Below are 25135 nucleotides of genomic sequence, written 5' to 3' on the forward strand. Positions count from 1 at the left end.
CAAATCCAACGTCAATGACAGCAGCAGTTCTAGAAGGTAATTTCCAAACTCATCAGGTCAGCGAGGGATGGGCAAAAATACAGTCTCATCAGCAAAACGCAAACCTCAGCAAAAGCATAAATAAATATCAGTTACCATTCCAACCAGAGACACCTGGAGTGACAGACAAAGGCTGGGGTGAATGGCATAAATAGATACAAGATCACTGAAATCTTGGACTTACCAGGGCTCCCTGTGTCAGCCATTTTGCACAAACTGAGCTCATACACTCCACTCACTCGGTTACTGAATCAAAACCGAAGAAAAACAAGTAAATATTTTTATCCTCCTCATCAGTATCTCCCTTCACATTACAGAAAATGATTACCAAAGTATTACTTTTTCAATCAAAAGTCATTTTATATTTAAAAAAAACAAGCGTATAGCCCATTTACACACAAAACAACGCAAAAAAATTCTTCGAATTCTTTGCAGAGTTAACAAGCAGAATAAAGGGAAACCAGTGGATGGAATATATTTGGATTTTCAAAAGGCATTCAATAAGGTTCCAACATAAGGTTACTCAATAATACAAGAACCCCTAACGTTGGATAGAATAACGGCTAACTGATAGAAAACGCAACTGGAATAAAGAAGGCATTTTCTGGAAATGTGAAATTGATGGGGTGCCACATGGATCAGTACTGGGCCAATTATTTACAATATCCATATTAATGACTTGAATGAAGGAAGTGAGCGTATTAGCACCAAGCTTGTGAATGATATTAATGTGTGGCAAGGCAAGTGGCTTGCATGACACAAAGAACGTAGGGGGGGGGGGGGTATAGATAGGAGAGTGAGCAAAATCTTGGCAGGTAGAACATAACTTGGGAAAATGTGAGGTGAGGCACTTTGACAGGCAGAATCAAAGAACTGAAAAATACTTAAATGGGAGAAAGTGAGGACTGCAGATGCTGGTGATCAAAGTCGAAGACTGTGGTGTCTGAAAATCACAACCGGTCAGGCAGCCTCAGAGAAGCAGGAGAATCAACGTTTTGGGCATACACACTTAAATCAGGAATGAGCTGGTGAAGGGCTTATGCCCAAAACATCAATTCTTCCGCTCCTCAGACGTTGCCTGACCAGCTGTGCTTTTCCAGCACCACACCTCTTCGACTAATATTTAAATGGGGAAATATTGCAGAAAGCTGCAGCACAGGAGTTTGGGGGTCTGTAAGCAAAAATCTCAAAAAGCAAGCATCCAAGGCCATCATGTAAAAGGGAGGGCAAATGGATCATTTCCCATTCATTTCAATAGGCACAGAACACAAACATAGGGTGGTCTTAGTTAAACTTCACAAACGCACTGGTCAGGCTGCATCGAAATACTACAAACCATTTCGGTCCCTTGGATCTAAGGAACGGGAGACAGTTCAGAGGAGGTTCACTAGGTTGATCCTGGAGTTGGAGGGATTTCTTTATGAGGAGAGTTTGAGAACATTGGGCTTGTACTCATTGCCGTTTAGAAGAATGAGAGGGGGGCTTATTAAAACATAAAAGATAGTGGAACAGGGAACTTGATATGATAGATGCAGAAAGGTGGGTTTCCCTTCGTGGGATAACCTCAAGACACATTGAATTGTTACATCGTGCCTGCACAGTTCTATTCCCCGATTGCCAAATTGCTGCCTTCTCCCCAGAGTTGAAAAATGTGGTGCTGGAAAAACACAACAGGCCAGGCAGCATCCGAGGAGCAGGAGAATCGACGTTTCAGGCACAAGCCCTTCTTCAGGAATGAGGCTGGTGTGCCAAGCGGGCTGAGATAAAGGGTAAGGGGGAGGGAATTTGCGGGAGGGATGCTGTGGTCTCCAGCATCTGCAGTCCTCACTTCCTCCTAGCCTTCTCCCCAGATCCCTGCACATCATGTCTATCCAAATAATCAGCTGAGACATTCATGAAAATCTCAACTGAGCTCATAACTACCCACCTTCTAGGAGCAGGGGGCATAAATGTCAGAATAAAGGGGGGGCAGATTGAAGACACAGCTGAGGAGGAATTTCTTCTCTCAGACATTCTGTGTAATTCTTTACCACAAGGGCAGTCGAGGCTGGATCTTTAAGAATATTCATGACTGCAATAGAGGGGGGGTCTTAATCTGTAAAGAAATCTGTGAAGTTCTGGGAAAAGGTAGGAAAGTGGAGTTAAAGATCTGATCAACCACAATCCCATTGAATAGTGGAGCTGATTGGCTTCCCTCAGTTTCTTATGGCAGTGACTGGGCTAAACTAGGGCGAGGCAGTGACAATGTCATTAGTAGTATAGAGTCCCAGGCCAACGCCCTGGCTCTCATTCCACCACGGAAGGCGACGGAAACTAGTTTCATGATGAAATTTAAATTCAATCAAGAAATGAGCATAAAAATTGATGTAAAAATCCAACTGGTTCACTAATACCCATTAAGGAAACAAGCCATCCCTACCCCATCTGATCTGTGTGTAACTCTAGGTCATTTACAATTAACTGCCTTCTGAAATGACGCATTGAGCCATTCAGTTCCAGGGCATGGATGGTATCAATCCTGGTCTGGATAGTGTCACCCACATCCCATGAAAGGACAAGGACTGCATTTCTCTGAATTTATCCTCCTATTGGTAACATTTTAAATCCCCATTGAGTGTCTTTATGTGTTTAATCTCGAAAGGCTCACGTACCAGTCGGGTGTCTTTGCATAGCCACTTCCAAACAAATTACGCAGTGACCGTGGAGGTGAGATCTTGGCATCCCGGGAGTAGAAGATCATACAGATATCCTTGGTGATGACTGCAGGTTGGATACAATGGTCAAGCTAGAAGATTAAAAGATGCAGAAACAAATTAAATTCTGAGTTAAAATGCCAACGCGCGCGCACCAAAAAAAAAATCAATTTAGCAAACCAGCATAATTGCATCCATAAAAGATAATTAGCAAATCAAAGCTACACAGTACATGAGTGGTGAATCAGATGGTGTTAAGCCAATGAGAGAAAGACAACTGAGTTAATGTTTTGTGTCAATGACTCTCCTTCTGGAGGTGGATTATCGGACGAAAAATGTTAACTCTGCTTACTCTCCACAAATGCTGCCAGACCTGCTGACTTTCTCCAGCAATTTCTGCTTTTGTTTCTGATTTCCAGCATCCGCAGTTCTTTGCTTTTTTTTTAAAAAGAGTATCTGTTTAATAAGGTAGCGGCTTGCACTTATCTCAGTGAGGGAGTTTGGGATTACTATCGATTTAATCCTGATTTAACAGCAGGACTGAATTTCTTACAGAGCTTGTGTGTTGGCGTGTCACTGACACCCCTAAAATGTGGAGTTAACATCAAAAGGTGCTGGCACCTATCCTGACTCGTTCAATACTCAATATGGCATCTAAACAGTCTGCTAATTTAGATGTTAGGAATAAGACTAAGTGGGTGGGCATGGTGACTCAGTGCTTTGTGCTGCTGCCTCATAGCACCTTGTGGGGGCGGGGGGTGGGGGGGGGGTCTGCATGGAAACTGAATGGCATTTTCCACACCTAGAAATTCTAAGAATGCAACAAGAAATGCGGCAGCTGCACTGAAAATTTTCTGAAAAATAAGCCAACAAGAAAGTTAGGCAGAATTGGGCAGCACGGTGTCTCAGTGGTTAGCACTGCTGCCTCACAGCGCTAGGGACACAGGTTCAATTCCAGCCTCCGGCAACTGTGTGTGGAGTTTGCAAATTCTCCCCATGTCTGTGTGGGTTTCCTCTGGGTCCTCCAGTTTCCTCCCGAAGATGTGCAGGTCAGGTGAATTGACCGTGCTAAGTTGTCCAAAGTGTTCAGGGATGTGTAGGTTAGGTGCATTAGTCAGGGGTAAATGTAGAGTAATAGGGTAGGAGAATGGGTCTGGGTGGGTTACTCTCCGGAAGGTCAGTGTGGACTTGTTGGGCCAAATGGCCTGTTTCCACACTGTAGGGATTCTATGAATAGAATCTGCTGTCACTAAAGCAAGATGACCAACTCACATTGTAGGCATTTGGTCTGAGTACAGAGATAATTTTTTGAACTATACTTCTGCAATCATTAGTTCCAGGAAAACAGTTTGGTCACAAGAGATTGCTAGATTTTACACTCAACATGAGGAGCTTTTGAACTCACGCTACATTTTTCTATATTGAGTAATGGCGTTTCAACATCCCAAAAATGTAGACTCTAAATAAATTTGCAACTCACTACATCTTCACCACAAAAAAATCTATCTTTTATTTTATTCATTCGTGTCTAGCATTTACTGTCCACTCCCATCAGTCCTTGAGAAGGTAGCGGTGAACTGTTCTCTTGAACGACTTTAGTCTTTGATGTGTAGGGATACCCATACAATCGCTAGGGAGGGAGTCTTAGGATTTTGACCCAGCCAATGACATATTTCCAAATGAGGATAAGGGGGTACTTACAGGATGTAGTCTTTCTAGGTGGAAGAGATTGTGAATTTGGAAGGTGCAATTTAAAGAGACTTCATATGCCAAACAAAACCAATTCTGTTTCTCAAATTGATCAAAGTTGTATGACTTACTGATCACAGTATTGGAAATAATGCAAAGATCATATATTAGGTTTCATTGAGTATTTTATATTACAGACCTGTACCTTCCATTTTATAGCCTTGTTCCAGTTACCAACCTATCACCAATTACACTTCACCTGCAAACTAGACTTGAAGTCAACTTCCTATCTGTGATATCAAAGAGATTGGCTCGTTTCTGTAAAGAAATTTTCACCTGTGCATTCCAAAAAATAATACCCAATTTCCATTTCTGAATGAAATCAGCGCAAGGAGAAAATGTCGATCTTTCTTACATTTGAACTGTTACAAGATGAAGCCAATGGTTATCAGAACACATTGCTGATTTGTTAGAAACAGTTAAGAGACAAACCTCCAGATAGGCAGAAAGGGTCATGTAGATTCTTTCACCATATGGCGTCACACGGTTTAGGAGCAGGGAGTTGTGCAGAGAGCTATCCCAAACAGCCTCAAACCGATAAAAACTCCTGGAGGGAGAAGGGAATACAAGCGGTCAGTCTTAAATATAAAACCACTGAGTAGAGAAAAACCAAAACGTGACAATCAGTATTTTCACAGAGACATTCTAATTACTAATCTGAGACAAGGATAAGACAGGCCTTTTCTGGGAATGCAATGCTCTTAGAAGTCCATAGTGACAACATAATATACACTAGATTTAAAATAAAACCATGAATGCTGGCAGCACACTTCAGAACTGGCATTCTGAACAGAACTCTGTTATGTGAGGTAGTGACCAAAACAAAAATACTGCTCAGTTTTACCAAAGATACATTGTGAATCTAAACTATTTTTGGACTGATCAGCTTACCCTCCTCCCCAAAATTGGCTACTCTCACTGGGTTGCAGCATCATAAGCACAGACTGAATTGAGAAGGAACTGCTTCACCCAGAGAGTTGTGAATCTATGGAATTCCTTGCCCAGGGAAGTAGTTGACTCTACTTCAGTAAAAGCTTTTAAAGCTAAGGTAGATCATTTTTGAAACATAAAGGAATTAAGAGTTATGGTGTGAGGGCAGGTAAATGGAGCTGAGTCCACGGAAAGCTCAGTCATGATCTTACTGAATGGTGGGGCAGGCTCGAAGGGCCTACCCCTGCTCCTCGTTCTTATGTTCTAAAACCGGGATCAATTATTTGCAGGGGCAAAGAAGAACTGAAGTAATTCTTAGTTGCTATCTAACTTCAAAAAAGAAAATGTAAAATCACCATAGTCCCAGAGGACCATATAGCTGCTCTCTCATTAGTGAAAGACAACAGGCGTGGGTTAACATGAGGGTCCCCACACCTCAGGTGAGGGGAGAGGTTGAGAAGGATAGACCTTCATGGTAGCCTCAGCCAGTGGTGGAACTGGACCCACGCTGTTGGTGTCACTCTGCATTGTAAACCAACCATCCAGCCAACTGAGCAAACCAACCTCTCATTACATCTGAACATAGGTTTGGAATGTTCCTGTCTTTTTGCAGCAGTGCCATCCCTAAAGTTATTTTCCCGACTTGGATTCTAGTATCTGGTTCCCTATTACCTTCTCAGTTCAACTAGTCCAACCAGGTTCCCAATCTGGTTTCAGAACTGGGAGATCCATATTTGACCTGATCTTTTCACTTGCAGCTGTAGGACTGACATGTTGTGGTCAAAGGAGACCCTCCATAAAATGCCTTTACTGACCTCACCAAGGCATTCAACTATCTGAGCTGAGGTGCTTTATTTAAGATGCTTAAGAAAACAGAGGCCAGTGAATCCTGCACCTGCTCAGCCACCATAACCCTTTGCAACAAAGGTTCCAAAAACTGCCATGCAATAGTAGGACTTCTGGGCCACAGCTGGGGACATTTAACACTGAGTGGACCATCAGCATTTGCAGTATGCAGTTAATCCCATATATTGGAATTAACTACTTATGCTCTTTGCAATGAAAACTTCCTACCCATGATCTTGTGCTCATTAGCTAGGACAGATCAGGAGAGATTGCCTCACTCAGGGCAAGTTGTGGATCTTTGGAACTCTCTGGCCTGGAGGAGATTGGCTGCACAGTCTCTGTGCAGATTTTTTGTGCTCTTAGGGAACTGAGGGATATAGGTATAATGTGGGAAAAAGTGGAAATATTGTCAAAGGTCACTCACTCTTCCTCCCATAATTCCTCTCAAAGAACATACCATTTCCTATGTATTAAACTACATTGTGTAAAACAATTATTCGCACAGCATCACACAGGAGGAGGAGGAGACCATTCTGGGCCATCATACCTGAAAGTGTGGTCAGAGTCTGACATCTCTGCTTTCTCCCACACAGCTCTACAAATATTTTTCAACCACTAACCCAACTCCCTTGTACTCTTGAATCTGCTTCCATTCCCCTTTTAGGCAGAGCATTTCAGATTGCAACGATGCACTGATTAAAATATATCCTTGCTGCTCTGTCTTGTTATTCCTATTTGTAATTACACAAAGCACTGGAAAACCTCCCAAGAGGCAGTGCTGTGAAAGGTATATAACACATGTTAGATGACATCATTTCTGACACAGATGATGTTATGTATCTATGAAAACATGTGCACAAATTAAATCATTTTTCAAATAGTGAATTTTAAATCTGAGATAGATCATAGCTAAAGTATTAAGGGATAAGGGCCAAAGGCAGGTACCTGGAGTTAGACCACAGATCAGCCATGACCTCACTGAATGGTGGAACACGCTCGAGGGGCTGAATAGTCTATTCCTGTTCCTATGTTCCTAATATGGAGTCAAAGAGGTGCACACAGGGATGGCAATTTTCCTTTTTAATGAAATAAGCTAATTTAATGTATAATAGTTTTCAGGTAACTATTTTAATTTGCATCAAGTTTTTCTTTTAATATTCACAGCAGTCTGCATTTGTCTGTTGTTTAAGTTACAATGAGGGGCCTTTTGCAAAACGAATCTTTGTTTTAAAATTTGCAAACTATTATTTCATCTGTAACATGTGAAGCCTCTGCTGTGGATCATTTTTAATCAAGAAGAGTAGAAATGACATTTGTGACTCAACAGTCTTACAAAATAAATTTTATGCTCTCCAGAATTTAACTCAGGCAACTAATGGATTTTCAATGATCAATTGCTCCCTGAAGCAAATAAATCGAGGTCTTTCAAAATAAATGCTTGTTGGTAAATATTTTGCTCAGTGCCATCCTGACGTCAAGTGCAGACAGTTGGACTATTTCACTTTTGTTAAAAAGAAAGGGAGACCGGGTTAATTTAGAAAAGGAGAATTTTTCCCACTCTGTGAATACCTGCTTTATCAACATAAGGCTGCTATTCAACGGGTGGTACTTATCCCTTTCATGGGACATTTTACATTGAATCCAAGTGTTTAATTTATTTTTATTGCATTCAGATCTGAACACACCCACTACAAGGTCAGCCCCTGCATCAAGAGGCTGTGACTTTGCTTAAAGCTGCTTTCCCAGGCACTTTTTCAGAGTTTGCCTTCCTGATGATCCACCCACCTAACAATATTTCTGGCTAACTGGAGCTAACCATCCTGAAAATGTCCAGAAATTGCTCTGAAACCAAGACATAAGAAATGCAGAAGGACAAGGTTCCCTTCCTGCCTTTGAAGGTAAAAGTGCAGCTGGAATTATGTGAGGAACCTCCAACCTATATAGACAACACAAAATTCAATGTTCTGTAGCCGTGCAGAAAAATCCTGTAATAAGCCATCAACGTTATCTCATTGCAACAAGTTATAGAAATAAAAACAGAATTATCATCATCTTCAACTCACTGCCTTTTGCTGAGTTACAGTTTCACAGATATTGGGCAGCCCTTACCAACGTGGACTTATATAACATCCTTACCAGAATGCAGTCTGAAAGGCTTCACAGAAGAAGCAATCAAAATTAGACACACAGCCATGTCAGCCAGTGTTACAGCAAATGGCCAAGTACTTAATGAAGATATTTCTTGCACATTTACATTAATCATTATGAAGTAGAATGAATTCACAATCAACTTCACCTCTTTAATAAGAAATGGGAGAATGAAGGGCTGAAACGGGTCATAGAAGTAAAAAGTAGCATGTGGATTAAGGAGTTTAAACAAATGGATGAGAGTTTTAAATCTGAGGCAATGGGGAATGGGGCGTCAAAAATCACTGAGTTAGAGATGATGGAGTGGCTCAGAGACAAGAGGCAAGACAAAATCATATTAGTTATTTCTTGGCTACACACTACTGTCATAAATACCATTTACACAAGTCACCTGATTAACAACATACTGGTTGGATTGAGCATTAGTACCTGGACTTTATAAATATTACTGGAACATTAGATTGTTACAACAGACCGACATTACTGCCACTATTAAAGGCGAGGGGAAAGGTATGGGGATACTGTACAAGAGGTGTGCCAAACGAGTAATGTGTAAGTTGTATAGGAATCCTGGAGACTAATGCATAATGTAACTGGTGCTTTACAGGCACTGCCAGTGTAAATAATTATTTATATCACAGGCTATTTTCTTTTAAACATTTTTATGATTGTAAGTGTGGTTATAACAATAAGTAATCTCTCATTTTCCTGATCAAATCCAAATTCCAGCTAATTTTGTGCTCTCCAACTCTAAGCAGCCACAGCCTGGAAAAGTTTGCAATATTTCACTACTTGTGATATTTTAGGGCAAGTGCAAATCATACAATATTCCCTTTTCACAAACCTTAACTTAAATTCTCCTTCTTAATTCCTTATGCAGAGGAAGGCCAATTCCTCCACGTGTGAACTTAAGGCAGAGTGGTTATTGCAGAAATCATCAGCCAATCAGATTCCATTCTCGGGCATCTACTCTGCTTATCTGATGTTGAGAATCCCAAACATTTACTCTGCTCTTTACCCTAGAGATACTGGTTCTTGCAAGCCTCCCATGACTGACTCTACTGAAGCTTATTGCACTAAATTTCTTGCAACTTCAAAGCTTATGTTCCACATCATCGTGGCTATTCCCAAGCAAGCTATCTCCTTAAATATCAGCATAATTTCAAGCTCACAACCACGTTCCTGTTGGTAGCATACACCCATCTAGCTAGGTTATTAGCACACCACTTGTGAAGATTGCTAGCAGTCCTCCATTCACTGTGTATTAATGTGGTTTGCATTTGTCTACAGTAATAGAAGACAATGATCATTGAACTACACTGAACTCCAATAGCTTAGACAATCAGAGGGGTAACACTGTTGGCCCCAACTCTCTGCTAAACAGTTACAGTTATAAAATACTGCAGATGCTGGATAAACGCAGCAGATTGGGCAGTATCTAACAGCAAGAGAGAAAGTCAAGGTCTCAGGTCAGTAATGAATACTTAATAATTTGGATATTGAAATCCATTCTCTCTACAAACACTATCTGATCAGATGAGTTTTACTATCACTTTTGTGCTGGCACAGTTTAAATTCTCCTTTTCAATTCCTTATGCAGAGGAAGGCCAATCCCTCAGAGTGTGAACTTAAGGCAAACTGGGGGAAATCGTCAGCCAGTCAGATTCCATTCTCGAGTATCTACTCTACTTACTGAGTTAGAAATCACACAACACCAGGTTATAGTCCAACAGGTTTAATTGGAAGCACTAGCTTTCGGAGCGCTGTTCCTTCATCAAGTGGTTTGTGAAGGTGCGGTGCTCCGAAAGCTAGTGCTTCCTGTTGGACTATAACCTGGTGTTGTGAGATTTTTAAACTTTGTACACCCCAGTCCAACACCAGCATCTCCAAATCATGACTACTCTGCTTACCAAATGCAAACGACATTAATACACAGTGAATGGAGGACTGCTAGCAATCTTCACAAGATCTTCAATCTTGTGATACTAAACACCCAAGTTCTAGGATCTTCAGAGCAATAGGGAAAGAGTTCTGAGCCTCTGGTGTCTATGATGGGGTCCTCTCAGAAGTAATTAAACTGTTTTCCTTTGATTATTTCCCAAGCCTGTGATATAAAGAGGAAGCTTGAGAACAGCACTGAAGAATGAATACATAAAAAGCAAATCAAATAAATAATTACACAACTATAAAGAAGGAAAAAAATATGGGTTGCTAATCTAACATGCACAGAATAAACAATCAGCAGTGAAAAACACAAAGTACCTAGGTAAATCCAAATCAAGAAACAGCCTGCAAAATACAAGAGGCATCCATTAGTAGCAATGAAGACAAGAGTGAAATGGAGAACACAATGCAGCCTATTATAAAGAAAAAGTAGCCAGACATGACTTGTGTAAGCAACAAAATAAATTGCAAAAATGTCAGTGATCTACAACAACAGAACATAAAAGGTTAAGAGATTTCCTGACTATAGCATTATTTCTTCACGGCCAAACCCTGTGAAGCGAGTCTTAATTTAACTTTCAATCCTGCTCAGCATCAAGGCCCTTTATACATTAGAACCTAATTGAGGACATTAAGTCTCTCAGACTGACGGATGAGGTGCTCTTCATTCAGGCAAGCCTGGTCTATAAGCCATTCACTTATTTCCATAATATCCATGTCTCAAATCCTTCCTGTTTTGATTGACTTCAACATGTTACAAGCTAAAGCTTGTTGCAGACATCACTTGATCACCTTCACTGCTACAGCTTCAATTAGTTGGTCTCGGGTGCTGGATTTTTGGTAAACAAATCACTTAAACATGGACAATGCTGGAGATCACAGCAGGTCAGGCAGTATTCAAAGAGAAAGCAAGCTAAGAAATCTAAATGACTCTTCATCGAAACATAAGCTTGCTCTCTTTCCATGGATGCTGCCTGACCAGCTGTCATCTCCAGCATTTTTTTGTGTTCAGTTCAGATTCCAGCATCTGCAGCAATTTGTTGCTCTGTTGAAGAGTGGAAGCTGGTATAACCTCAAAACCACACTAACAATCCACCTGGAGGTAACCAGCAGTACGCCAACAGACAAACACTACCACATACCGAATGCTCTTTCAGGAAAGTATGGGCAAAAAGAATTGAACCTCACAATGTGTTCTCCCTTTTGTAAAAGACATACCTATGGGCCTCATGTGAAGATTTGATATGCTTTGCAGAAATAATATTCAAAGACAAAACAGCATCTACGACAGTTTCATCCACCTCGGGCTTATTCCTGATGCGACCTGGGAAATGAGAGGAAAAATAGTGGCACATGAAAGTGTCTTGAACAGTTTTTTGTCATTTATTTTTGTGAATGAAGTTAATAGGAAATTTATGAGTTCATCACAAATCAGCTTGCAAATTCTCAATGCCTGTTCAGATTAAAGTGGGAATGCTAGATAATGCAGAAGTTGAGCATTGCTGAAAGAAAAAGAGAAATGTTGCTGAACGCTTTGATCAGGACAGACAGACACAAGAACATAAATTACAAACAGAACAACAATACCTACTGCTGACTGGTTAGGAAGCCAACACTGAATGGTTCAAGCATTGCCTTAGGGAATGCACCAGCGAATTATGGTACCCTCCTCTTTCATTTGAGCAAGAGAGATGCAGTGCCTCAACTTGTTCCTTTTCCTCGAGGGAACAGGTCTGTGTTTATATATCTTCTAGCAAACATACATGACCAATATTGTGATCCTGATAATTTTAAGTTAGTCATTAGAGCAATTCTCAGCACAATCTACATTGTTCAACAGGTGCTGTTCAACTGCAGTATCCCACTTAGAGGTGATTCAGCATAGGCTGGTTGGGTACATACTCTTCCAACATTCAAAGAAACATGCTTTTTGATATAGAATATAGAATCCCTAGTGTGGTAACAGGGCCTTCAGCCTATCAAGTCCACACCGACCCTCTGAAGAGTAACCCACCCAGACCTATTACTCTATATTCACCCTTGACTAATGCACCTAACCTTCACATCCCTGAACACTGTGGGCAATTTAGCCTGGCCAATTTATTATTGGATTGTGGGAGGCAACCCACACAGACATGGGAAGAGTGCGCAAACTCCACACAAGACAGTCGCCCAAGGATGGAATCAAACCCGGGTCCCTGGCACTGAGGGGCAGCAGTGCTAACCATTGAGCCACTGTGGCAATTTCCTTCAGTCAATTTAGATGTACAACTTATAATGTAACGAATTCTGGTAATTCTAAACCTCTGTATTCACTGCTCACAATGTGGTCTCCTCTATGTTGACAAAAGGAGTCATACACGGGGTGACCACCTTGCACAGATCTCAGCTCTGTCTGATAAAACGACGCTGCACTTCCAGGTGCCTGCCACTTCGACACTGAAATAACTCCAGAGACCAGTATCCCATCACTAAGTCATCCTTTATTTACACGTGGGAAGTCCTTGACACTGATCCAACTCCCTCAGAATGAACAGGATATCTGACACTCCTGTTCTCTTTTTTTTGCTATTTATATGTGGGGAGTCCTTGACACTGATATCTGTCAGCCTGGGCTCCCTGATTGGAGCTGATTAACAGCCTCAATCAGGGAGCTCATTCTATGAGGTCCACCTGGCTGACCTTGTTACAATCACTACAGATGTACCACTGTGTTGCTACGCCAATATTTCTGTCCCAGCCTTGCTGCAGTGTTCCAGCAAAGCTCAACACAAGCTAGAGGGAAACCATATCATCTTCTAGCCCTCAGAACTAAATACAGAGTTTAACAATTTCAAAGTGTGAGCACTTGCAGCCATGTTCATTACGTATCCCCCCCCCACCCCCCAACATACCTCAGGTTCAGTTCTATATGGGGTGTTCCCAGCACAGCCAATCCATTTTTGACTATTCACACATCATGTTAGCATCCACTCAATGTCTCTCTGTCTTGGCTTATTATTAACAATCCCATTGTCATTTCTTTATTTCTCTTTCGCTGGGCACCATCTCCATCTATTTGACTCACTCTTTTCTTTTGCTTCCCCTCCCTGAACCCTGATCAGAATGAACACCACTTTTTCCCAGATGCTTTCTGTTCTGCAGGAGGATCACTAGACTCTAAACATTAATTCTACTTCTCTCCACAGATGCTGCCAGATCTGCTGAGTTGCTCCAGCAACTTCTGTTTCTGTATGCTACTAACTGTATCTTGTTAGTTCAAACATAATCAATTATGGAAATCCTTTCAGAAAGAATTCGAGGAACACTTGTGAAAGTTTAACTTAATCAGCTAAGCAGCAAAATTAAAAATCTTAATAAATCAAACTTTATTTTCAGTTTGCTGTAAAGGATAAAGGATTTCAGAGAGGCACTCACCAACAACCAACTCTCGAACATCCTTCCAATGAAGTTCACTGCCCTTTTCATGCACAATTGTTACTGTAATCCTGCGCTGAATTCCCTATTTGAAAGAAAACGAAGTTCTAGATTATATTGTATCAGACATGGTTCAGTGGCTACCTTCTCATTTTTGTGTTCCAGGTGCGCGTCATACTCCAGGACTTCTGCAAAAAAATCAAAGCTAACATTGAGTTGAGCAGAGAATCTGGAACTGCCCAAGGGTCAGTCTGGATACTCTCTCAGCTGAAGATGAAAAGATCCTACTGCACTTTTTGAGGAGGAACAGAGGAATCCTGGTCAACATTTATTGTTCAACCTATTGTACCAATTAAAGTACCTGGTCAATTATTTCATCACCGTCAACAGACCCTTTCTGCATGCAAATTGGTTGCTCTGTTTACCTACATTACAACAGCAAATGTTTTACACTAATGTGCTTTGCAGTTAATGATGTTCTGACATCCTGAAAGGTGCTATGCAAATACAAGTTATTCCCTTCACAACTTACATGTCTACTTATATTGTTAGCACAGCCGATTATAGTGCAAGGTGGCAGATTGACTAGGAGAGAACTGAATGAATGAATACTTTAAGCACTGGCAAAGCAGATTCATCAGCCAGCTGAACTTAAAGAAAACTAAATTAAATATCAAAACAAAAACATTGTTGTGTCTCAGAATTTGGAGCTAGTATTATAAAATGCCCTCTATAACATAACGATGAAATGTATTTTGTTATTACAACTTTAGTCAGATTGTCACCATCTGATGTTCAATGGATTTAGGCTTTGGATGCAGTTTGTAGTTGGAAATAGAAATTGATAGAGAAAGCCAGACTCTATATCTACATCAGGTATTCTACACAACAGAACATACTATACATGAATTAGGAGCAGGAGTAGGCCACTCTACCCCTCAGGTGAATGTTCCACCCTCCAATGAGATCATGGCTGACACTATTACTCAACATTCCCACCCACACTGCAATAATTTTTCATTCCCTTGCTCATGAGGAATCTCGCCATCTCTACATTCAAAATATTCAAAGGCTCTCTTTCCACCATATTTTGAGAGTTCCAAAGACTCAATCCTCAATGAGGAATGTTTTCTTCTCATATCTGTATTGAATAGGTGACCTTTTAAACAGTGACCCCCTAGCTTTAGATAAACAGACAGAATTCCTAATACATCCCTGCCATGGGGCTCCAAAGAGGAATCATTTTGGACTCAATATGTTAATGCTGTTTCACTCTCTACAGAGATGCTGCTAGACCTGGTGACTTTCTCTAGCACTTTGTTTTTGTTTTGGATTTCCAGCATCTGCAGTATTTTGCATTTATCGATGGAATTAGAGTTGGATAAATAGAAGGACTGGTAAGAGTTAATGAATAATCATTATGGCAGAAGATGCTGAATTATGAAGATGTGAAGATGATACAAATGAAATGCATAATAATAAATTCATGCAGTTACATATGTCATTAAAAGAAAACTAAAATACAAAGTAATAAAATTATTGAAGTTGGTAACAATTGGACAGCTACAGGTCGTCCTTGGGTTATGAATGGCTCTTGAGTCTGTTCCCAATTTGATTCGTACACAAGTTGGAACACAGTCCAGGACAGCATAAAACAGCTGTTTGTAAGTCCAGAAAGTGTTCGCAAGTCCAGTCTTTAAAATGATACCTCTGTATAGGATCGCATTCATAAGCATGAGTGCTCTTAAGCTGGACAAACAAAAATCTGGGGAAACCCTGTATGTACAGTATAAAATATTCATTCACAAATACAAGTGAATGTTTGCATGTAAGAACCTCAAAATTAGTAGTAAAATAGGATCTTGGTTATAAGTATAGGTATTTTTAAGTCAGACGTTCATAAGTCAGGGACCACCTGCATATCACTGAAGGATGTACATAAAAAGTAACAATGGTATTTCTGAAAACACGTCCATTAAAAATGTTTGCGTTTCAATGTTATCGAGGCTTGAAAGTTAAGCACTTGTGTGCATAATAATTTTCAAAGCTAGACCACTTCATCTGTCATAAATTATTTACCAAGGACATATTAAAACAGATGAATTGATGTGAAACATTCACCTGATGAAGCAGGTAGGTGCCCTGACATGGTAGGCCTCCACTATGGTCCACAACTGCTGGAATATACCTGCAGAACAGACAGGACATCATCACTACAGGAATCACAACAAACGGGGACAAGATTCAACTAAACCTTTCTTCCTTGACTCTAATAAATCATGTTCAGAATGTAATCCAGTAAAAAATTTTATAAGTTGATCTTTGCTTCTCCAAAAGCTTTCTCGGGCAGAAAGCATTTGCAAGGAGGATTACAAACAAATCCGAACGACATATTAGTTCTTATCACAGGAACATTAGGACAGGCAGAGGATATTGAAGTTCGAGTGAGTTCTGTCAAAGAGACCACAGCTGATCTGTGAACTAACTCCATCATACTCATTTTTGTCCCACATCCCTGATTACCCATGAGTGACAAATCTTCCAATTTCAGATTTAAAATTAATAGCTGAGTATTAATTATCATTTGCAGAAGTGGATTCCAAACATTTACCATTCTTGTGTGTAAAAGTAATTTCACTCCTGAAACTTGTGAATTTAATTTTTAAACAATGTCTCCGAGTTCTAGGCTCTCCACCCAGTGGGAATAGCTCCTCTCTATCAAGTTCATCCATCCCTCCTAGTATAGGAGAATTAAATCCCATTACCCTTTAACCTTCTAAATTCCAGGGAAAACAACACAACTTTGTGTACATATCCTTTTGGATGCAATTCTTGGAGTCTGGGTATCATTGTAGGTGAACCTATCCTGCAGTCCCACCAAGGCCAGTACATCCTTGCTGAGGAATACTGTCTGTAACTGAATCCAGTAACTCGAGGTCTGGTGCAAATATAGCACACCATCTACCCACAGCCTGTTTTCTAGTCCTTTAGCATCCCATTAGCCTTTTGATTAGTTTCTGCATCCATTGATGATACAATGCGTGCAGACTCCCAAGTCTCTTTGGACCATGACTTTTTTTATTTTAAAACTTTTCATACTTTAGAATGCACTTTGTTCTATCCTTGGGTGACTCACCTGATCAGAATTCCCACTACTGTTATCTGCTCTGTCATCTCTATCCCCCCCCAACCCTGTTCTGTACATAACTCATACAAGATAGTAACATTTTTGGAGTGACGCAACCACTCAAAACATATCAGTTTTGATTTATACACAGAGATCCACAAGAATTTACCAGGACTAATGAAACTTAATCACAAGATGACATTCTCCAACATTATGCAAATGTGTCCCTGCAAATTGTGACATTCCTGACCATGTACTGATCAGTAAAAATGGACCCAGTCATTTATCAACTTACTCTCCTGTTGGTTCCAGTTCACTGATCTCAAACCAGACAAGCAAATCATACTTGCTGACACATTGCCCCAGGGTAGGTTTGCTCATGGCATTCACCTTCGTGGCTGGAACTGAAAAACAAAAAAGAAAGGAACATCAATACACAAAAATTAACACAGTACCAGTGAGGTATAACGTTCAGCCAGTTTCCTTTTACTTTATCATTTTCAAAGTGAAAATCCAGGGAAGAAGGAGAAAAATAAAACAATCAATTCATTTCAAACCCAGGCTCCTAACACCATCTCCTCCCACTTTACATTTTGTGAATAAAGATATTTGCTGTGAAATCTGATGTCTGAAACATGAAATTGTGAAACATCAGCTGGTCAATATCAAATTGTTGTCAAGTCAATTCTAGAAAATAAAAGTATGAATTGATTGATTGAAAATATGATGCATGTTAATCTTTTGAAGGTCACAATAACAGAATGTAAATCTGCAGCTTCCTGAGGTGTCCTGGAAATTTACTATTTCTGCCGAATTTCCCAGTCCCGATACAAGAGGTCACGCCAGAGATGTCCAACCTGCTTTGCCAAGAAATAGTACTTCTGACAACTCAGTGACATTACTTTGTAGAAAGGGCATGCATAAAGATGATTTAAGCATTTCGACATATATAAACACTGCAGGACCTGCAAACACAAACACAACTCTGTGCACAGATTGAATCTAAGATAACTCTAACTTTCTTTCTCTCTCACACACACCACAAAGGTTCTGTACACCACCTGGGCACCACCAATGGCTCAGTGGTTAGCACTACTGCCTTATGGCACCAGGTAACCAGGTTCAATTCCAACCTTGAGGGACTGTCTGTGTGGAGTTTTCACATTCTCCCTGTGTCTGCGCAGGTTTTCTCTGGGTGCTCCGGTTTCCTCCCACTGTCCAAAGATGTGTAGGTTAGGTGGATTAGCTATACTAAATGTGGGGTTTCAGGGATAGGGTGGGATGTTCATTGGAGGGTTGGTGCATGACCCGATGGGCCAAATGGCCTCTTTCCCCCACAGTAGAGATTTTATGATTCTAGATCAAATTCCCTACCCAGCACAATTGTTGGAACTTTGGTAGCTCAAACTCTGCGACAGTTAAGTGGAAGAGTCATTGGATTAATGTTCAGTGCGCTGCCGAGTAAAAGCTACAGCCATATCAGGGCCAGCAACACTAAGAGAAAATTAAAGCAAACAATAAAAACAGTTCCACATCCTGGTAAACAAATATGAATGCCAAAATATTTTAGGATTCTATAGGTTACTGAATAATATAATCATATGAGAAAGCAGCAGAGGCCACTTAGCTTTCTCTTCCATCTCAATAAGACCATGGGGGTTCTGATTGTGGCCTTAGCTCCATTTTTGTCCATAACCCCAGACTTCCTGATCGATCACAAGTTTGTCAAAGTCAGTCAATGACCTAGCCTCCGCTTGAGTACTACCAGGGACCTTTTGGAAATGTGGTCACTGTCGTATGGGAGGGATGATGAAGGTTATAGAACTGCAAGATGCTATCAAACTAAACTTGTTGAATTAAGAATATTCATCCAGTAGTTGCTGTTGAACACTAAGATGAAGACTTTTTGTCAGAGGGTCCGGTTTGAAGTTCTCTTCCCCAGTGGAGGTGATGGCTTACTGCTGTTTTTTCATGATGAAGGAGCAGCAGTCCAAAAGCTAATAATTCCATATAAACCTAGTGGACTATAACCTGGTGTTGTGCGATTTTTAAACTTTGAACACCCCAGTCCAACACTGGCATTTATTCATCATGGTTCTCATCTGATGTTATTCAGTCATGTACAGAATCCTAAAATATTTCTGGATTCATATTTGTTGCCTTGGGTGTGGAACGGTTTCTCTAAACTGCATTTTCTTACTGGTTTTGTGTCTTAGAGATAGTTTCCTCTAATTTATGGAAAGCTTTTTTGCACAAAATAGGTGCAACTTCAGTTCCACCAACTGCAACAGTGCATTCAAAATATCAACACAAACACATTCCATTTCATTTGCCAAAATAATAATGTGTCAACCAAGTTGAAGATCAAAAGTTAAACAAATGGAAGAGACAAAAATATTTTGCTAAGGCAACTACTGTGCAGATCTAATATTCAGTGTCTGACCTCCATGCCAATTTTAATATTCAGATCCCATTCTCCAATATACAGGCCCTCTCAATATGCTGAGGTCATGATCACATTAGAACAAGCAACCTGATTCATTGCAATTTAATGATGAACTCAGTCAGCCCTCAACACCTCGAGAGCAGGTTCTCAGTCCAGGGTGGTTCCTTTGCTTAGAACAGCTGAAACTGCTACTAACACAGTCCACTGATCACAGACACAAACTAAATATCCTTTGTGAGGAGCTCACAATGTGGTACTGGCTTTGAAATGGCAAATGCAGATTGGGCTGCTTTGAAAGACATTATAGCGTAACTGTGCAGGAATGAAGAAGCCTTGTGTTAGATGGATCATTGAACAAGAGTAATTTTTACTTCACAGTAATTCTGACAAAATCACTCCAGGAAAATCCTTTCTAATTGGTAACACTGAAAGACAAACAAAACAATCCAACTTTCTTTGCAGAGACTGGCTGTTTCCAGGGAGTTATAATACTTAAATATTATTTGATTAAAATGCAAATAACTTCACATATTAAAAAATATGCACAGCTTAAAAATGATAAAATGTATAAAAATACATTTCATTGGAGCATGGCAAATGTTGGACAATACACACTTATTTACTGTTGTACATCGACACAACTGAACGGAGGAACAGCAGTGAAGGAGTAATAGACCTAACAGTTACATTGATCAGAACATAGCCTGACAGAGAAAACTTTTCCTCAAACATTTTTGTAAAAGAAGTGAAATAACTCCACATAGGCTGGTATCCTGTTACCAAATTACCTTTTACTTACACAAGGCAAATCCTTGACATTGAATCAGTCACCTCAGAAGCAGCTCTTAGAGTGAACTGGATGCCTGACACTCAGCCAGGGCTCCCTGACTGGAGTTGTTAACCTTGTCCAGGAGGTCCACCTGGCTGACCTTGTTATAATCACTACAAGTAGCTTTTTGGATGTGGACTGGGTAACTAACCATCATTCTGACAATGACAGAGAACAAGCAAAACAAGACTGATCACATTGTTGTGGCTAGGCAGAAAAGGGTATTTCACTCATTTGTATAAGAAAGTGTTTGAGGTACATTGGCTGCTTCATTTTCATGCACTGAGTTAAATTTACCAAATAGGATAGAATCATAAGTGCTAGTCACATTGTATTTAGAAAAACAAACGTTATACAATGTGTTTTAATAATATAAAAAGTGTTTTTGATTAAAGAAAATTTCTATGTTCACTCCATACACTTGGCTTCAGTCTAGGAGATTTGAAATTAAAGATACAATAAGACTTAGTAAATCCTAATAAGTTTGCTTGCCTGTTACTAACTCCTTGGAGAAAGTGAGGACTGCAGATGCGGGAGGTCAGAGTCAAAAAGTGTGATGCTGGAAAACAACAGATCAGATAGTATCCGAGGAGCAGGAGAATCGATGTTTCAGGTATAAGCCCTTCATTCATCATGAAGAGCTTATTCCCAAAACTCTCCTGCTCCTCGGATGCTGCCTGACCTGCTGTGGTTTTCCAGCACCACACTTTGACTGTTACTGACTCCTTGCACATTTCAAATGTTTGAAAGGCAATAGCACTTCTTACTTTTAAATAAGTCTTCTTTGTCAACAGCTATCTGGTTTCTTTTGTTAATGCAGTTGACAGTTCATTTTGCTTTCTTTCAGTAACTTGGTAGCTTCCCAGTTCTGCCAATTCTTCAATGCCTGTTCCACTGCTTCATTCTATCACTTCACTTATTATTGAATGCTACATCTAATGCAGCATGTTATCTAAATAGGCACACTAATAAATGTCATCATTTGTTACATGGGACTTGACTTTTTAAGGAGTTATACAGGGATTTTGTAAGACAACCCTTGGAGTACTATGTACAGTGTTGGTCTCTTTCTTTAAGGACACAAATGAGTTGGAACCAGTTCAGATAAGGCTTATTGGACTATTCCATGCAACAGGGAAGTGAAAGTTGTCTTATGTGGAAATGTTATAGAGTCATAGAGATGTACAGCATGGAAACAGACCCTTCGGTCCAACCCGTCAATGCCAACCAAATATCCCAACCCAATTTAGTCCCACCTGCCAGCACCCGGCCCATATCCCTCCAAACCCTTTCTATTCATATACCCATCCTCATGCCTCTTAAATGTTGCAATTGTACCAGCCTCCACCACTTCCTCTGGCAGCTCATTCCATATACGTACCACCCTCTGTGTGAAAAAGTTGCCCCTTTGGTCTCTTTTATATCTTTCCCGTCTCACCCTAAACCCTGGACTCTCCGAACCCAGGGAAAAGACTTTGCCTATTTACCCTATCCATGCCCCTCAATTTTATAAACCTTTATAAGGTCACCCCTCAGCCTCTGACGCTCCAGGGAAAACAGCCCCAGCCTGTTCAGCCTCTCCCTATAGCTCAAATCCTCCAACCCTGGCAACATCCTTGGAATCTTTTCTGAACCCTTTCAAGTTTCACAACATCTCTCCGATAGGAAGGAGACCAGAATTGCATGCAATATTCCAACAGTGGCCTAACCAATGTCCTGTACAGCTGCAACAGAACCTTCCAACTCCTGTACTCCATACTCTGGCCAATAAAGGAAAGCACCCCAAATGCATTCTTCACTATCCAATCTACCTGCGACTCCACTTTCAAAGAGCTATGAACCTGCACTCCAAGGTCTCTTTGTTCAGCAACACTCCCTCGGGCCTTACCATTAAGTGTACAAGTCCTGCTAAGATTTGTTGGACAGGCTACGCTTGTATCTGCTGCAGTTTTGAAGAGCGAGACACAAGTTGATTGAAACAGATAAAATGATCCTGAGGTATCTTGACAAGGTAGATGTGGAGATAATTTTTTTTTTCTTGTGGGAGAATCTAGAACGAGGGGTCACTGTTAAAAAAAAAATGGCTGGACCTATTTTGGACAGAAGCAAGGAGGAATGTTTTTCTCAGAGTCAGGAGTCTATGGAATTTTCTTATTTAAAAAAAAAGTGGATTTACAGTCTTTGAATACTTTTACAATGGAGCAAGGTCGATTCCTGATAAGCAAAGGGTTGAAACGTCATCAGGGTAGGTGAAGGATAAGTCCAACAGATACATGGGAAGACCACCAATTGTAATTTCCCCTCCAAGCCTCCCACCATTCTGACGCCAAAATTTATCATTGTGCCTTCGGTGCCACTGTGTCAAAAATCTTAGAATTCCCTCCCTAACGGCATTGTAATTTACCTAAACATAAATGGACTGCAGTGGTTCAGAGAGGCAGCTCATCATCACCTTCTCAAGGGCAACTAGGGATGGACAATGAATGCTGGTTCAGTTGGCATCTGCCAAGTCCCATGAGTGAATGTTTTAAGAAATTAATTCTTCTGATGCTCATCAGGATACAAAACTTTACTCTTGCCCATCAACACTTTGCACCATTAATTACTTTTACAACCTGGGAAAAATAATTTGGAAGTTTCATTTTTGCCCCTTTTTCATCAGATCAAGCACAACCAACTATACTTTTCTTTCTTGTGAATATTCAAATTGGAGAAAGCAGCTACTTAGAAGCTAAATACATGATTGAAGAATAGGTGCCTTGGAAAACCCATGTCCAAGTCAGTCTGTGTTCTGAACCAGAAACATTTAGATGGAAAGTCTGACCACTTCACACTCCACTTTGGAAAGTTTTCTAGTATCCTGGAGGCAGGATATTTGAAGAATTACATATTCAAAGTAATCCATATTCTGTGACTTCAAACGCTGTTTCACTGAATAAATTTCTCATGTCAATTCAAAAGAAATTGGGAAGACTTTTAGGCTTTCTTAAAGAAAACCTTAACGGCTAAACTCCAAAGATACTAAATGATGATCCATAAGACAAGACACAAATCCCCACAACAATATTAACACAATGATACGCGACATGTTAAGCTTCACAAAGCTCTCTCTCTCTCTTTGCCTGGAGCATCTACTTCAGAACAATGCAGTGCAATATTTGACCATGAACAAGGGAAGCTATAATCTGTACATGTGAGCTATAAAAGCAGTGCAAGGTAGGGAAGGACAACTCTAGGCAGGGTGCTACGGTATCTCTACTTTGCCATGGCTCTGTGCTAGTTACCAACCATGATGCTTCGGAACTTTCAGAACGTGACATATGGGAAGAGGATTTAAGAGAAATTCTGGCAGCTGATCAGCACTGTTGATGAACGAGCCGGCAGTGGATGAGACTAACGTGTTGGCATTCTCAGACAGAGCATCAAGCAACTGTACATTTACATAGCCAGACATCAGATATCTAATCAACTCAATCTTTCGCTCATGGCCTGAAATGGAAGAGAAATCAAGGGCATGGATGGTGCAGAAGGCAAAAGGAGAGGGAAAGAATAAAACAGAAAAAGAAACATTTAACAAGGAAAATTAAAAATATGAAAAGAGTATTTTTGTCTACAAGTCTTCATTATTAATTAAAACCTTTACTTTTTACTTTGCAATTGCATCTTTCTTGAAAATAATTACAAAATCTTCCAAATCCTTAAGTGTATATTTAGACTGGTAACATTAAACCAATGTCAAAGATCTTTTCTTTTGCTGTTAAGTTTTGCTATAGCAAACATCTTTCAAAAACTCACTCAGTACAGAAATATATTCATACAAATCCGACGTTAGAATGAGAAATTTATTCTCATTCTGATAAGAATTGAAGACAACTGCAAATTTAATTAAATATTATTCAACAGAGAAAATCAAGCTCCACATGCAATTTTGTTACTTGTAGCAGTTGAAAGATAAACTAACACATCAAATTACAAGACTGTGATAAGGAAAAAGGTCAGGATCAGTCTGCCATTAAAAAAAACTATATTAGACCCCTTTTTTCTTCATTAAAGTTCTTCCATAACCCAAAGATCAAGCACAAAGTGAACACAGAAATAAGGAAAAGTAGCCCATTCAGCCTTTGAGCCTACTCCACCACTCAATATGATCATGGCTAATCATCTACCTCAATGTTATATCCCCACCTGCTCCTTACATCCCGTATGCTTTTAAAATCTAAAGATTTATCTCCTCCTTTCTTGAATTTACACAGTAAACTGTCCGGCACAGCCTTCTGTGGTAGAGAATTCCAAACGTTCTCTATCCTTTGAGTGAAGTAACTTTTCCTCATCTCAGTCCTAAATGGGCTATCCCCTATCCTGAGACTGTGACCCCTGGTTCTAGATTCTGTAGCCAGGGGAAACAAAAACCCATCCTGCATCTAATCTGTCCAGCTCTGTTAGAATTTTACATTTGTCAATCAGATCACCTCTCCAGTGAATTCACATCCAGCTGAACCAAACCCTCTTCACAGAACTGTGCTGCTGTCCCCTTTATCAGCTTACTGAACCGTTGTTGCACTCTAAGGTAAGCATATCCTTTCTTAGGCAGAGACCAAAATTGCCTGCAATCCTCCAGGTGTGGTCTCCCAATGCTTGTATAACTGCAGTAAGGCATTACTACTTCTGAACTCAATCCTATTGCAATGAAGACATATATAATTTGCCCTCTTAACTGTTTGCTGCATCTGCCTGTTTAATTTAATTAGCTGGTATACAAGGACAGCCACATCCCATCTGAGTGCAAGCTATAAATTGCCAGAAGGTTAGGCTTGTGCTGATGGGAAAAATTACAGACTTCTCCCTCGATCTAAAGGAAGTGAGAAATGATAGAGGAGACACAAGGTCCAAATAACAAGGGGTGGATCAGCTACATGAGTAAGATTTTAACTTCACTGCAATTACACAAAGTGAACACATCTTCATAC

At 40.2% G+C, this 25135-nt stretch overlaps 1 protein-coding gene across 27 annotated transcripts in view; it reads right to left on the reverse strand.

Moving 5' to 3' along the window:
• kif1b (kinesin family member 1B) overlaps nt 1–25135 on the reverse strand; it is a 216768-nt gene that overhangs the window by 23065 nt on the left and 168568 nt on the right. For 12 of the 27 annotated variants that reach the window (XR_015753427.1, XM_043676220.2, XM_043676210.2 and 9 more), the window contains 9 exons: nt 23457–23657; nt 17189–17297; nt 15888–15954; nt 13767–13851; nt 11568–11673; nt 10668–10694; nt 4914–5028; nt 2691–2824; nt 224–285 (listed from right to left, as the gene is read on the reverse strand). Coding sequence is in view for 26 of the 27 variants with exons in the window: in XM_043676220.2 (XP_043532155.2) it covers nt 224–285; nt 2691–2824; nt 4914–5028; nt 10668–10694; nt 11568–11673; nt 13767–13851; nt 15888–15954; nt 17189–17297; nt 23457–23657 (906 nt within the window). In the remaining variant the exon portion in view is untranslated. The remainder of the gene's footprint in view (nt 1–223; nt 286–2690; nt 2825–4913; nt 5029–10667; nt 10695–11567; nt 11674–13766; nt 13852–15887; nt 15955–17188; nt 17298–23456; nt 23658–25135) is intronic. The other 15 variants (XM_087980270.1, XM_043676226.2, XM_043676221.2 and 12 more) reach the window with 3 other exon arrangements.

Source organism: Chiloscyllium plagiosum, unplaced genomic scaffold, assembly GCF_037043375.1.
Source record: "Chiloscyllium plagiosum isolate Xiang-an unplaced genomic scaffold, Cpla_swu_hap1 HiC_scaffold_37, whole genome shotgun sequence".
NCBI classification, from domain to species: domain Eukaryota; kingdom Metazoa; phylum Chordata; class Chondrichthyes; order Orectolobiformes; family Hemiscylliidae; genus Chiloscyllium; species Chiloscyllium plagiosum.